This window comes from Lygodium microphyllum, chromosome 9 (genome assembly GCF_053477565.2).
Source record: "Lygodium microphyllum isolate KBCC chromosome 9, Lygodium_microphyllum_v1.1.10, whole genome shotgun sequence".
Classification (NCBI taxonomy): Eukaryota; Viridiplantae; Streptophyta; class Polypodiopsida; order Schizaeales; family Lygodiaceae; genus Lygodium; species Lygodium microphyllum.
Genome location: NC_141143.1, coordinates 164,922,217 through 164,937,216, shown reverse-complemented (window position 1 = coordinate 164,937,216; position 15,000 = coordinate 164,922,217). Strand labels below are relative to the sequence as shown.

Below are 15,000 nucleotides of genomic sequence, written 5' to 3'. Positions count from 1 at the left end.
TGCCTGGCCCCTCCCTCTGCCTCGCTCTCACGTGATACCCCCTCCTCAAGATGCGAGGTATTTTGGGAGCGGAGGGTGTGCCATGTTGTGGGGGGGTTCGGTGGAGCGGGGTTTTTCCGAGGAGGGAGGGCGTGCCATGTTGCACGGGCGGGTTGTTGGAGCGGGGATTTCTGAGGAGGGAGGGTGTGCCATGTCGCAGGGGGGTCCCATGTCATGGGGGGGTTTCTTGAGGAGGTCCGTCGGGGGGTGGAAGGTTCCGTGTCGCGGGAGGGGGTCGTGTGCAGTGGGGTGTGTGTGCCGTGTCATTGCGGAGCGGGATTTCTTAGGAGGGAGGGTGTGCCATGTCGTGGGGGGGTGAGGTGACGTGCCGTGGGTCGAGCGGGGTTTTTGGAGGTGGGGTGCGCGGGGGATACGCCGCGTCGTCGGGGGGTGTGGTGGGGTGGAGGGTGCGCCGTGTCGTGGGGGGGTGACGCGGGGTGGGCTGGGTCGAGCGGGGTTTTTGGAGGCGTGGCGGGGTCGTGTGGATGGAGCGGGGTTTTTCGAGGTGGGGTGCGGGGGGGATGCGCCGCGTCGAGGGGGGGTGCGGTGGGGTGTGCCGTGACGCGGGGTGGGGTGGTGTGGATGCAGCGGGTTTTTCGAGGTGGGGTGGGGTGGTGTGGATGCAGCGGGTTTTCCGAGGTGGGGTGCGCGGGGGCGTCGTGGGGGGGTGACGCGGGGTGGGGTGGGTCGAGCGGGGTTTTCGGAGGCGTGGAGGGAGCGGGGTTTTTCGAGGTGGGGTGCGGGGGGGGCGTCGTGGGGGGGTGCGGTGGGGTGGGGGGGTGCGCCGTGTCGTGGGGGGGTGACGCGGGGTGGGGTGGGTCGAGCGGGGTTTTTCGAGGTGGGGTGCGGGGAGGGGGGGATATGCGCCGCGTCGTGGGGGGGTGCGGTGGGGTGTGGGGGGTGTGCCGTGTCGTGGGGGGCTGACGCGAGGTGGGGTGGGTCAAGCGGGGTTTTTGGAGGTGTGGTGGGGTGGTATGGAGGGAGCGGGGTTTTTCGAGGTGGGGTGCGGGGCGGCGTCGTTGGGGGGTGCGGTGGGGTGGGGGGTGCGCCATGTCGTGGGGGGGTGACGCGGGGTGGGGTGGGTCGAGCGGGGTTTTCGGAGGCATTTGTGGTGTGGCGTGGAGGGAGCAGGGTTTTTCGAGGTGGGGTGCGGGGGGGGCGTCGTGGGGGGGTGCGGTGGGGTGGGGGTGCGCCGTGACGCGGGGTGGGGTGGGTCGAGCGCGGTTTTTTGGAGGCGTGGCGGGGTGGTGTGGAGGGAGCACGGTTTTTCGAGGTGGGGTGCGGGGGGGCGTCGTGGGGGGGTGCGGTGGGGTGGGGGGGTGCGCCGTGTCATGGGGGAGTGATGCGGGGTTGGGGTGGTCAAGCGGGGTTTTTGGAGGAGAGGTGGGGTGCTGTGGAGGGAGCGGGGTTTTTCGAGGTGGGGTCCGCGGGGGCGTCGTGGGGGGGTGACGCGGGGTGGGGGTGGTCGAGCGGGGTTTTTGGAGGAGAGGTGGGGTGCTGTGGAGGGAGCGCGGTTTTTCGAGGTGGGGTGCGCGGGGGCGTCGTGGGGGGGTGCGGTGGGGTGGGGGGGTGCGCCGTGTCGTGGGGGAGTGACGCGGGGTTGGGGTGGTCAAGCGGGGTTTTTGGAGGAGAGGTGGGGTGCTGTGGAGGGAGCGGGGTTTTTCGAGGTGGGGTGCGGGGGGGCGTCGTGGGGGGGTGACGCGGGGTGGGGGTGGGGGTGGTCGAGCGGGGTTTTTGGAGGAGAGGTGGGGTGCTGTGGAGGGAGCGCGGTTTCTCGAGGTGGGGTGCGGGGGGGCGTCGTGGGGGGGTGCGGTGGGGTGGGGGGGTGCGCCGTGTCGTGGGGGGGAGACGCGGGGTGGGGTGGGTCGAGCGGGGTTTTCGGAGGCGTGGTGGTGTGGCGTGGAGGGAGCGGGGTTTTTTGAGGTGGGGTGCGGGGGGGGCGTCGTGGGGGGGTGCGGTGGGGTGGGGGGTGCGCCGTGTCGTGGGGGGGTGACGCGGGGTTGGGGTGGTCAAGCGGGGTTTTTGGAGGAGAGGTGGGGTGCTGTGGAGGGAGCGGGGTTTTTCGAGGTGGGGTGCATGGGGGCGTCGTGGGGGGGTGACGCGGGGTGGGGGTGGGGGTGGGGGTGGTCGAGCGGGGTTTTTGGAGGAGAGGTGGGGTGCTGTGGAGGGAGCGCGGTTTTTCGAGGTGGGGTGCGGGGGGGCGTCGTGGGGGGGTGCGGTGGGGTGGGGGGGTGCGCCGTGTCGTGGGGGGGAGACGCGGGGTGGGGTGGGTTGAGCGGGGTTTTCGGAGGCGTGGTGGTGTGGCGTGGAGGGAGCGGGGTTTTTCGAGGTGGGGTGCGGGGGGGGCGTCGTGGGGGGGTGCGGTGGGGTGGGGGGGTGCGCCGTGTCGTGGGGGGGTGACGCGGGGTGGGGTGGGTCGAGCGGGGTTTTTCGAGGTGGGGTGCGGGGGGGGGGGGATATGCACCGCGTCGTGGGGGGGTGCGGTGGGGTGTGGGGGGTGTGCCGTGTCGTGGGGGGCTGACGCGAGGTGGGGTGGGTCGAGCGGGGTTTTCGGAGGCGTGGTGGGGTGGTATGGAGGGAGCGGGGTTTTTCGAGGTGGGGTGCGGGGCGGCGTCGTTGGGGGGTGCAGTGGGGTGGGGGGTGCGCCATGTCGTGGGGGGGTGACGCGGGGTGGGGTGGGTCGAGCGGGGTTTTCGGAGGCATTTGTGGTGTGGCGTGGAGGGAGCGGGGTTTTTCGAGGTGGGGTGCGGGGGGGGCGTCGTGGGGGGGTGCGGTGGGGTGGGGGTGGGTCGAGCGCGGTTTTTTGGAGGCGTGGCGGGGTGGTGTGGAGGGAGCGCGGTTTTTCGAGGTGGGGTGCAAGGGGGCGTCGTGGGGGGGTGCGGTGGGGTGGGGGGGTGCGCCGTGTCATGGGGGAGTGACGCGGGGTTGGGGTGGTCAAGCGGGGTTTTTGGAGGAGAGGTGGGGTGCTGTGGAGGGAGCGGGGTTTTTCGAGGTGGGGTGCGCGGGGGCGTCGTGGGGGGGTGACGCGGGGTGGGGGTGGTCGAGCGGGGTTTTTGGAGGAGAGGTGGGGTGCTGTGGAGGGAGCGCGGTTTTTCGAGGTGGGGTGCGCGGGGGCGTCGTGGGGGGGTGCGGTGGGGTGGGGGGGTGCGCCGTGTCGTGGGGGAGTGACGCGGGGTTGGGGTGGTCAAGCGGGGTTTTTGGAGGAGAGGTGGGGTGCTGTGGAGGGAGCGGGGTTTTTCGAGGTGGGGTGCGGGGGGGCATCGTGGGGGGGTGACGCGGGGTGGGCGTGGGGGTGGTCGAGCGGGGTTTTTGGAGGAGAGGTGGGGTGTTGTCGAGGGAGCGCGGTTTTTCGAGGTGGGGTGCGGGGGGGCGTCGTGGGGGGGTGCGGTGGGGTGGGGGGGTGCGCCGTGTCGTGGGGGGGAGACGCGGGGTGGGGTGGGTCGAGCGGGGTTTTCGGAGGCGTGGTGGTGTGGCGTGGAGGGAGCGGGGTTTTTCGAGGTGGGGTGCGGGGGGGGCGTCGTGGGGGGGTGCGGTGGGGTGGGGGGGTGCGCCATGTCGTGGGGGGGTGACGCGGGGTGGGGTGGGTCGAGCGGGGTTTTTCAAGGTGGGGTGCGGGGGGGGGGGATATGCGCCGCGTCGTGGGGGGGTGCGGTGGGGTGTGGGGGGTGTGCCGTGTCGTGGGGGGCTGACGCGAGGTGGGGTGGGTCGAGCGGGGTTTTCGGAGGCGTGGTGGGGTGGTATGGAGGGAGCGGGGTTTTTCGAGGTGGGGTGCGGGGCGGCGTCGTTGGGGGGTGCGGTGGGGTGGGGGGTGCGCCATGTCGTGGGGGGGTGACGCGGGGTGGGGTGGGTCGAGCGGGGTTTTCGGAGGCATTTGTGGTGTGGCGTGGAGGGAGCGGAGCTTTTCGAGGTGGGGTGCGGGGGGGGCGTCGTGGGGGGGTGCGGTGGGGTGGGGGGGTGTGCCGTGTCATGGGGGAGTGACGTGGGGTTGGGTGGGTCGAGCGGGGTTTTTCGACGTGGGGTGAGGGGGGGTGGGGGGGTGCGCCGTGTCGTGGGGGGGTGCGGTGGGGTTTGGGGGGTGTGCCGTGTTGTGGGGGGGCTCACGCGAGGTGGGGTGGGTCGAGCGGGGTTTTCGGGGGCGTGGTGGGGTGGTGTGGAGGGAGCGGGGTTTCTCGAGGTGGGGTGCGGGGGGCATCGTGGGGGGGTGCGGTGGGGTGGAGGGTGCGCCGTGTCGTGGGGGAGTGAGGCGGGGCACGGTGGGTCGAGCCTGGTTTCTGGAGGAGTGGTGGGGTGCTGTGGATGGAGCGGGGTTTTTCGAGGTGGGGTGGGGGGGGAGGCGCCGCGTCGTAGGGGGGTGCGGTGGGGTGGGGTGGGGGGGTGTGCCGTGTCGTGGGGGGTGACGCGGGGTGTCGCGATGCCCCCTCCCCCCCACCATGCCCCGACATGACGCGACGCGCCCCCTCCCCAACATAACATGACAACGCCCCTCCCCCCCCCCCCATGACATCCCCCATCCCCCATGACACGACACGACGCGATGCGCCCCCCCCATGACGTCCCCCCCTGAAAAATTCGCCTCCCCCCTCAACACACACCACCCCCCCCCCCCCCCCCTCAAAAATTCGGCCCCCCCATGACATCCCCCCCCAGCCCCCATGACACGACGCGACGCGACGCGCCCCGCCATGACACGACACGACACGACGCGCCCCCCCTTCCCCCCTCAACACACACCACACCATGTCGCGACGTGCCGCGCCCCCCCCCCCCCCCATGACATCCCCACCCCAGCCCCCCCACCCATGACACGACATGATGCGACGTGCCCCCCCCCCCCCCCCCATGACATCCTCACCCCACCCCCCCCCCCCCATGACACGACACGATGCGACGCGCCCCCCCCCCCCCCCCCATGACATTCCCCCCCATGGGATCCCCCCCCTCCCCGCCCCCCCATGACACGACACGATGCGATGTGCCACCCTCCCCTTAACACACACACCCACCCAACGCAATGCCCCCCCCCCCCCCCCCCCGGCGCCCCATGGCCTGACACGACGCGACGTGCTCCCCTCCCCTTAACACACCCACCCACCCTCCATGACGCCCTCCATGACGCGACGTGGAGGGGGGGGGGAGGGGTGGTGTTTTGTGTGTTGAGGGGGGGGGGGGGGGGGAATTTTTGACGGGGGGGGGGGGGGTGGTGTGTGTTGAGGGGGGGGGGGGGGGGAGGGGTGGTGTGGTGTGGGGTGGTGTGTGTTGAGGGGGGGGGGGGGGGGGCGAGGGGTGGTGTGGTGTGGTGTGGTGTGTGTTCAGGGGGGGGCGGGGCGAATTTTTGGGGGGGGGGAAGGGGCGAAATTTGGAGGGGGAGGGGGGCGAATTTTTTGGGGGGGGGGGGGGGGGAGGGGTGGGGTGGTGTGTGTTGAGGGGGGGGGCTAAATTTGGAGGGGGGGAAGGGGAGGGGTGGTGTGGTGTGGTGTGTGTTGAGGGGGGGGGTGGGGTGGTGTGTGTTGAGGGGGGGGGAAGGGTGGGGAGGTGTGTATTGAGGGGGGGGGGCGAATTTTTGGGGGGGGGGAGGGGTGGTGTGTGTTGGGGGCGGGGGGGGGAAATTTTGGAGGGGGGAGGTAGGGGTGGTGTGGTGTGGTGTGGTGTGTGTTGAGGGGGGTGGCCGAATTTTTTTTGGGGGGGGGGTGGGGTGGTGTGTGTTGGGGGGGGGGGGCGAATTTTTTGGGGGCGAGGGGGGGGGGGGGAGAGGTGGGGTGGTGTGTGTTGAGGGGGGGGCGAAATTTGGTGGAGGGGAAGGGGAGGGGTGGTGTGGTGTGTGTTGAGGGGGGGGGGAGGGGTGGTGTGGTGTGTGTTGAGGGGGAGGGGGAATTTTTGAGGGGGGGGGGGCGAATTTTGGGGGGGGGGTAGCGAATTTTTGGGGGGGAAGGGGCGAAATTTGGAGGGGGGGCGAATTTTTGGGGCGGGGGGGGAGGGGTGGGGTGGTGTGTGTTGAGGGGGGGGTGAAATTTCGAGGGGGGGAAGGGGAGGGGTGGTGTGGTGTGGTGTGTGTTGAGGGGAGGGGGGGATTTTTGAGGGGGGGGGGGAGGGGTGGTGTGGTGTGGTGTGTGTTGAGGGGGGGGGTGGGGTGGTGTGTGTTGAGGGCGGGGGGGGGGGATTTTTTGGGGGGGGGGAGGGGTGGTGTGGTGTGGGGTGGTGTGTGTTGAGGGGGGGGGGGCGAATTTTTGGGGGGGGGGGGGGGGGCGAATTTTTGGGGGGGGGGGGGGGGAGGGGTGGGGTGGTGTGTGTTGAGGGGTGGGCGAAATTTGGAGGGGGGGAAGGGGAGGGGTGGTGTGGTGTGTGTTGAGGGGGGGGGGGGGGATTTTTGAGAGGGGGGGGGAGGGGTGGTGTGGTGTGTGTTGAGGGGGGGGGGGGAAAGGGTGGGGAGGTGTGTATTGAGGGGGGGGGGCGCGAATTTTTGGGGGGGGGGAGGGGTGGTGTGTGTTGGGGCCGGGGGTGGGGGGGCAAATTTTGGAGGGGGGGGGAGGGGTGGTGTGGTGTGGTGTGTGTTGAGGGGGGTGGCCGAATTTTGGGGGGGGGGGTGGGGTGGTGTGTGTTGGGGGGGGGGCGAATTTTTTCGGGGCGGGGGCGGGGGAGGGGTGGGGTGGTGTGTGTTGAGGGGGGGGGCGAAATTTGGAGGGGGGGAAGGGGAGGGGTGGTGTGGTGTGTGTTGAGGGTGGGGGGGATTTTTGAGGGGGGGGAGGGGTGGTGTGGTGTGTGTTGAGGGTGGGGGGGGGAGGGGTGGTGTGGGGTGGTGTGTGTTGGGGGGGGGGGTGGGGAGGGGTGGTGTGGCCTGGTGTGTGTTGAGGGGGGGGGGGGGCGAATTTTTGGGGGGGGAAGGGGCGAAATTTGGACGGGGGGTGCGAATTTTTGGGGGGGGGGGGGAGGGGTGGGGTGGTGTGTGTTGAGGGGAAGGCGAAATTTGGAGGGAGGGAAGGGGAGGGGTGGTGTGGTGTGGTGTGGTGTGGTGTGGTGTGTGTTGAGGGGGGTGGCCGAATTTTTTTGGGGGGGGGGTGGAGTGGTGTGTGTTGGGGGGGGGGGGCGAATTTTTTGGGGGCGGGGGGGGGGGGGAGGGGTGGGGTGGTGTGTGTTGAGGGGGGGGCGAAATTTGGTGGGGGGGAAGGGGAGGGGTGGTGTGGTGTGTGTTGAGGAGGGGGGGAGGGGTGGTGTGGTGTGGTGTGTGTTGGGGAATTTTTGAGGGGGGGGGGAGGGGTTGTGTGGTGTGTGTTGGGGGGGGGGGGGTGGGGTGGTGTGTGTTGAGGGGGGGGGGGGGGGAATTTTTGGGGGGGGGGAGGGGTGGTGTGGTGTGGTGTGTGTTGAGGGGGGGGGCCAATTTTTTTGGGGGGGGGGGGGGCAAAATTTGGAGGGGGGGGGGAGGGGTGGTGTGGTGTGGTGTGTGTTGAGGGGGGGGGGGATTTTTGAGGGGGGGGAGGGGTGGTGTGGTGTGTGTTGAGGGGGGGGCGGGGAATTTTTGAGGGGGGGGGAGGGGTTGTGTGGTGTGTGTTGGGGGGGGGGGGTGGGGTGGTGTGTGTTGAGGGGGGGGGGGAATTTTTGGGGGGGGGGAGGGGTGGTGTGGTGTGGTGTGTGTTGAGGGGGGGGGGGGAGGGGGGAGGGGTGGTGTGGTGTGGTGTTTGTTGAGGGGGGGGCGGGTGGGGAGGTGTGTATTGAGGGGGGGGGCGCGAATTTTTGGGGGGGGGGGAGGGGTGGTTTGTGTTGGGGGCGGGGGGGGGGAGGGGGCAAATTTTGGAGGGGGGGAGGGGGTGTGTGGTGTGGTGTGTGTTGAGGGGGGTGGCCGAATTTTTGGGGGGGGGGGGGTGGGGTGGTGTGTGTTGGGGGGGGGGGGCGAATTTTTTGGGGGCGGGGGGGGGAGGGGTGGGGTGGTGTGTGTTGAGGGGGGGGCGAAATTTGGAGGGGGGGAAGGGGAGGGGTGGTGTGGTGTGTGTTGAGGGGGGGGGGGGATTTTTGAGGGGGGGGGGAGGGGTGGTGTGGTGTGGTGTGTGTTGAGGGGGGGGGGAATTTTTGAGAGGGGGGAGGCGTGGTGTGGGGTGGTGTGGTGTGGTGTGTGTTGAGGGGGGGGGGGCGAATTTTGGGGGGGGGAAGGGGCGAAATTTGGACGGGGGGGGGCGAATTTTTGGGGGGGGGGGGGAGGGGTGGGGTGGTGTGTGTTGAGGGGAAGGCGAAATTTGGAGTGGGGAAGGGGAGGGTTGGTGTGGTGTGGTGTGGTGTGTGTTGAGGGGGGGGGATTTTTGAGGGGGGGGGGGGGGCGAATTTTGGAGGGGCGGGGGAGGGGTGGTGTGGTGTGGTGTGTGTTGAGGGGGGGGGCCAATTTTTTGGGGGGGGGGGGAGGGGTGGTGTGGTGTGGTGTGTGTTGGGGGGGGGGGGGGGATTTTTGAGGGGGGGGGGAGAGGGGTGGTGTTTTGTGTGTTGAGGGGGGGGGGGGGATTTTTGAGGGGGGGGGAGGGGTGGTGTGGTGTGTGTTGAGGGGGGGGATGTGGTGGTGTGTGTTGAGGGGGGGGGGGGGAAATTTTTGGGGGGGGGGGAGGGGAGGTGTGGGGTGGTGTGTGTTGAGGGGGGTGGGGGGCGAATTTTGGAGGGGGGGGGAGGGGTGGTGTGGTGTGGTGTGTGTTGAGGGGGAGGCCAATTTTTTGGGGGGGGGGGGGGGGGCAAAATTTGGAGGGGGGGGGGGGAGCGGTGGTGTGGTGTGCTGTGTTTTGAGGGGGGGGGAGAGGGGTGGTGTTTTCTGTGTTGAGGGGGGGGGGGAATTTTTGAGGGGGGGGGAGGGGTGGTGTGGTGTGTGTTGGGGGGGGGGGGGGGGGTGGGGTGGTGTGTGTTGAGGGGGGGGGGGATTTTTGGGGGGGGGAGGGGTGGTGTGGGGTGGTGTGTGTTGAGGGGGGTGGGGGGGGGAGGGGTGGTGTGGTATGGTGTGTGTTGAGGGGGGGGGGAGGGGCGAATTTTTGGGGGGGAGAAGGGGCGAAATTTGGAGGGGGGGAGGGGTGGGGTGGTGTGTGTTGAGGGGGGGCGAGATTTGGAGGGGGGGAAGGGGAGGGGTGGTGTGGTGTGGTGTGGTGTGTGTTGAGGGGAGGGGGGGAAGGGTGGGGAGGTGTGTATTGAGGGGGGGGGGGGCGAATTTTTGGGGGGGGGGGAGGGGTGGTGTGTGTTGGGGGCGGGGGGGGGGGGAAGGGTGGGGAGGTGTGTATTGAGGGGGGGGGGGGGGGGGCGAATTTTTGGGGGGGGGGAGGGGTGGTGTGGTGTGTGTTGAGGGGGTCGCCGAATTTTTTGGGGGGGGGGGTGGGGTGGTGTGTGTTGGGGGGGGGGGGCGAAATTTTTGGGGGCGCGGGGGGGGGTGGCGTGGTGTGTGTTGAGGGGGGGGCGAAATTTGGAGGGGGGGAAGGGGAGGGGTGGTGTGGTGTGTGTTGACATGACAAGACGCGACGTGCTCCCCTCCCCTTAACACACCCACCCACCCACCATGACGCCCCCTCAAAAATTCTGCCCCCCTCCCCCCCCCCCCCCAACACACACCACACCACACCACCCCTACCCCCCCTCCAAAATTCGCCCCCCCCCCCCTCCCCCCCCTCTCAACACACACCACACCACCCCTCCCCCCCCCCACCCCCCCTCAAAAATTCGCCCCCCCCCCTCAAAAATTCGCCCCCCCCCCCCCCCCCACCCCCCCTCAAAATTTCGGCCCCCCCCCACCTTCAAAATTCGGCGCCCCCCCCCCCTCCAAAATTCGGCCCCCCCTCCCCCCCTCAACACGCCATGTCGCGAGGCGCCCTTCCCCCCCCCCCCCCCCCCCCCCCCAAGGAAAATTTCGGGCTTTGTAGGTATGCCTTGCCGTTGGAGCCGAAAACACCTATAAGGGAGCATCCTCTTGCTTCCTTACAAAACGGTGTTGAGACGAGAATAGGCTGCGTGGTGCGCCATCTTCGAATTACCCGTTCCTTTGTAAATCCTCCTCAATCTAATACATCTTCTCACTTTCATTCTCAAAACTCTCTCACTCTCTTTTCTTGCAATCGTGTTATGTCGTGATGTGCCGTGTCGTGCCGTGCCGTGACGCGCTGTGACGAGTCGTGTCGTGCTGTGACGTGTTGTGACGTGACGTGTTATGTTGTGCCAAAACCAACTTGGGGATATTTACCTTACGCACTCTTAGTGTGTAACACTTGGTATCAGAGCCTCTCCTCACACGAAGGCAGGACCTTCAACGGGCGTGGGAGTGATCACAGTGGAAAGCTAATTGTGTCATCAAAAATGGGTGGACGCAACAGAAATAAAAGTGCGGCTAGAGAGGAACGAGATGAAATCTCGGTAGCTCTTGGAATTGGGGCCAGTAAACCTCAAATGGAGGTTGGGGATGAGTACCCAACGGAACATGAGGATGATTTGGATGCAGCATTGAAGGAAAGAGTGGCGCTTCGTAGGGAGCCCAACTCTATTGAGGCCATGCGGGGTATGATGCAAGATCTTTTGGCTACAATGTTACCCAAAGCTATGGGAAAAATTCAGGCTGAAACAGATAATGAAGTTGAACCACATAGAAGACGCAGAAGGAAAGACAGAAGAGATCGGGATGATTCGTCGTCCGACGAAATGGGAAAATTTAAACCACAACCTCCGAACAAATACAGAGGAGAAAGAGACTCTGTCAGCTTAAACAGATGGATCCGTGAGGTGGATGGGTACCTCAAATTGATGAAAATTTCAAGCCGCCGCAAAGGTCTCGCAGCAGCTCAGCTATTGGATGGAGAAGCGGCTAAGTGGCTCATGTTTCAAGAGGAACAACACGGAGGCAAGTTTTCTTGGGAAGATCTACAGAAAGCGATGATAGATTATTTTGTGCCCAAGAATGAACCCTTCAAAGTCAGAGACGAATGGCGGTTCCTCAAGCAATACAATGGAAAAATGAGGGAATACATTCAAAAATACCGATCTCTTATGCTTCAACTTCACGACATGGACCCAACGACAAAACTACATGGTTTTTTATATGGTCTGCAAAGGTGGGATCGTCAAGAAATAGAAAAACAGGAGCCAGCTACCGTTGCAGATGCCATGAATATGGCTGAAAGGCTATGGGATTTTGAAGGTAGGCAAGTCGGGTCCATGCGCAATCAGTATTCAGGTGGTACATCATGGGCTCCAAGAACAATGCAAGGGTTCAATCAACCGAATGCTAGTACAGAAACGGCGTGGTCAAGTCAACAACCCCTTCGAATTGAATATACTGAGCGCACAAGGACCGACTCAAGCCCTGCCAGGACGTCTACAGCTTTTAGATCTACAGGTGGAGCATTCGGTCGAAGCAATTTCTCATCACGGGGGGGTTATTCTAGTGGATATAGAGGAAGAGGGGGTCCCCTCGCATGTAATTTATGTGGAGGGTCTCACTTCGCTCGCGATTGTCCCAAGGGGGCAACGGCATCAACAAGTGGATCTAGAGCAGCTTATGTTCAACCTAATACCGCGTTGCCCCCATCCACAGTTCACATTACAGAAATTGAAGAAGACAGTAAGAATTGGGATCAAAAACCGAGAGTGGGTGCTGTTGAGGCTAATACCTCTCCTACCATGCCTGTTTACATTCCTCGCATCAACAATATCTATGTTCAGGCAGCAGTGGAAGATGTTTCCCAAACTTTAATGGTGGACACAGGTGCCACACACAATTTTCTTTCACCGCAGGTAGCAGCACGCCTAGGCGGCAAGCTTTCGAAGGCAGCAGGCCTGGAAGTTTCATTCGTGCAGGGTAACTACAAAGCTGGTCAAATGGTAAACGATGTTCTAGTGCAAATAGGGCAGTGGCGCGCAAAGTTAAACTTCATTGTTGTTCCCATGGATGGGTTTGAGGGCATTTTAGGAATGGAGTGGGTAGATCAGCACGTGGTGCAAATTTTGGGAATGCAAAGGAATAAGATTTATCTTCAAACCCCAACCACAGTAGTGTGGGTTCCATATTTTCGTAGCAGGGTGCAGGAGCATGCGACCTCATCATCGCCAATTCCGGTGACTAGTCATATCGTCAATAAGCCGGTGAGTCCCTCAACTTCTACTGTTCATACTAGCCACACACAGAAATGGAGTCCCAAACAGTCAGCTCCAAGGCATACACCGGCTAAGCAACCTTCAGCAACCAGTTGTCACGCAGCAGTGCACCACCCTCATAAGTCTTTTTCGCTCCAACGGCAAGATACACCTACAGAGCCCGAAGTTCCTCAACAACATCAGGAATCTTCTTCTGTACCCCAACCCAGTCCCACTCCAAGCTTCACAGGGCAGACAGAGGATCACCATCACCAACAGCAGGATCAGGATCAAGTCTCACCGATGTCAGAAATTACAGCTAAGCAACTAGAAAAAGAACTGAAACTTGGGGGACAGTTACGTCTTTGCATTACACGCCTAATTGAGGAAGAGCCAGTCATTCAGCAGATCATTTGGACCATAGGGAATGACAAGGTGCAACAGCTCCTGAATCAGTTTCAAGATGTCATGCCTGATCATTTGCCCGATGGGTTGCCTCCTCGCAGAAGTGTCGATCATAAGATTAATCTTTTGCCAGGGGCTCAACCCCCAGCTGGGCCGATTTACAGGATGACAGGCACGGAATTGGTGGAGCTCAAGAAGCAGATTGGTCAAATGGAAGCCTCTGGGCACATGCGGCCAAGTAGATCCCCCTATGGAGCTCCGGTACTATTTGTTAAGAAAAAGGATGGCTCACTCAGGCTATGTACCGATTACCGCGCCCTCAACAAATTCACGATCAGAAATAGATATCCCGTGCCTGTCGTTGATGATTTATTGGATCGGCTTCAAGGTGCTAAGTTCTTCACGCGTCTCGACTTGAGGTCGGGATACCATCAGATTCGCATAGCAGAAGGCGACGAAGAAAAGACAGCTTTCCGAAGCCGTTATGGCAGTTATGAATGGCTGGTGATGCCGGAGGGACTCACTAATGCGCCAGCAACCTTTTGTGAATTAATGGATAAAGTTTTTATTGATTTCCTAGATGACTTTGTAATCATCTACATTGATGATGTCTTAATTTACAGCAACACTCTGGAGGAGCATTTGGAGCACTTGCACAAAATCTTCTCGCGGCTCCGTGATCATCAACTCTATGTTAAGCCGGAGAAGTGCCAGTTTGCAGTTGAGCAGATAGATTTTCTGGGCTTTCTGATAAAGCCGGATGGTATTGCAATTGATCCTAACAAGGTGCAGGCGGTTACAAACTGGCAACCCCTACTAAGCTTCCGCAACTCAGAGAATTTTTGGGGTTTACAGTGTTCTGTCGCCGGTTTATTCAAGACTACAGCAAGATTACAGCACCATTAACAGATTTGACATCCCCCACAACTACTTTTCAGTGGACAGATAAGCAACAACAGGCTTTTGACCAACTCAAGCAGATGATGATACAAGCTCCAGTACTCAAGATGGCAGATTTCGCCCGCACATTCGAAGTCCATACTGATGCCTCAGCATACGCCATTGGGGGTGTCCTTATGCAAGATGGACACCCAGTTTGTTATGAATCTAAGAAATTGGATGCTACAGAAAGGAGGTGGGCAACACATGAACAAGAGATGTTCGCAGTGGTATATTGCTTAAGGAAGTGGAGACACTATGTTCAAGACAAACCCACCAAGGTCTATACAGACAATATCTCTCTCAAATATTTCCAAACCCAACCCAAGCTTTCTCCCAAACAAGCCAGGTGGCAGGATTTCCTAGCAGAGTTTGATATAGAAATTTTACACAAGCCTGGATCTTCTAACAAAATGCCAGATGCTCTCAGTAGAAGAGTTGAGTTACAAGCTATCACAGTTGCTGAAAGTAGATTTGCTGATCAAGTTAGAGAGCACATGCAGGGAAATGAAGAAGCAGAGCAGCTAATCAGAGACATAGAATTGGGTAACACACCATGGGGCATGTATGAATTCAAAGATGGACTTATTCATTATCAGTCAACATTATATGTTCCGAAGGTGGCAGCTCTCCGCAACCAAATACTCTGGGAGTGTCACGATAGTCCTATTGGGAGCCATTCCGGTCAGATCCGAACCTTCGATCGGCTTAAACGATTTTTCTACTGGCCGAAGATGCGGGAGGATGTTACACAATATGTTCACACCTGTCCTACCTGTCAAATGGTCAAAGCACAGCGCATGAAGCCAGCAGGAGAGCTGCAAGAGATGCCCGTACCGTCCCGTCCTTGGGACGTGGTCAGTATGGAATTCATCACAGAGCTTCCAAAGTCTCATGGTTGTACAGCGATTTTTGTGGTAGTTGATTATTTTTCAAAGCAAGCTCATTTCATTCCAACAGAACCGCCCATTACAGCGCCCAAGGTGGCCAAACTGTTCTTTTCAAGAGTTTTCAAATATCATGGTCTACCTTTGGCCATCATCTCAGATCGGGATCCCCGATTTCTAAGCAACATGTGGAGGGAATTATTCAAGTTATTGGATACGCAACTCCGGTTTTCTTCAGCATACCATCCGCAAACCGATGGGCAGACAGAAAGACTCAATCAGGGTATTCAGGATTACATTCGAAGTTATGTTCGAGCAGATCAGAAGGATTGGGCGCAATTTCTGGATATCCTTGAATTTCATTACAACGCCACTCTCCATAGTTCTACTGGGTTTACTCCTTTTGAGATGGCAACTGGTAAAGAAGTCATAACTCCCATGGCCTTAGCAGCAGGTAAGCAATTTATCACAGATCCAGATGCGGAAGAGTTTCTGCTCAATTGGAAACAGCGCATGCAAGTCGCTCAAGACACCCTCCGTCAAAACAAGATTCTAGTAGCCAAGAGATACAACATCAATCGCCGCAAACATGTACAGTTTTTCCCTGGTGATTTGGTGTTGGTCAGTTCCAAAAATATAGATCTGCCCAAAAACCTAACTC

General features: G+C 61.9%; 1 protein-coding gene across 1 annotated transcript; it reads left to right on the top strand.

The window, feature by feature from the left end:
• Positions 1 to 10,338: 10,338 nt before the first annotated feature.
• On the top strand, positions 10,339 to 13,419 carry LOC148031872 (uncharacterized). Its single transcript, XM_087685612.1, has one exon. The coding sequence runs from the start codon at positions 10,339 to 10,341 to the stop codon at positions 13,417 to 13,419; it is 3,081 nt and encodes a 1,026-aa protein (XP_087541738.1).
• The last annotated feature ends 1,581 nt before the right edge of the window (positions 13,420 to 15,000 follow it).

Coding starts and splice junctions, on each gene's coding strand:
- LOC148031872 (XM_087685612.1), top strand. CDS start 10,339: ATGGGTGGACGCAACAGAAATAAAAGTGCGGCTAGAGAGGAACGAGAT.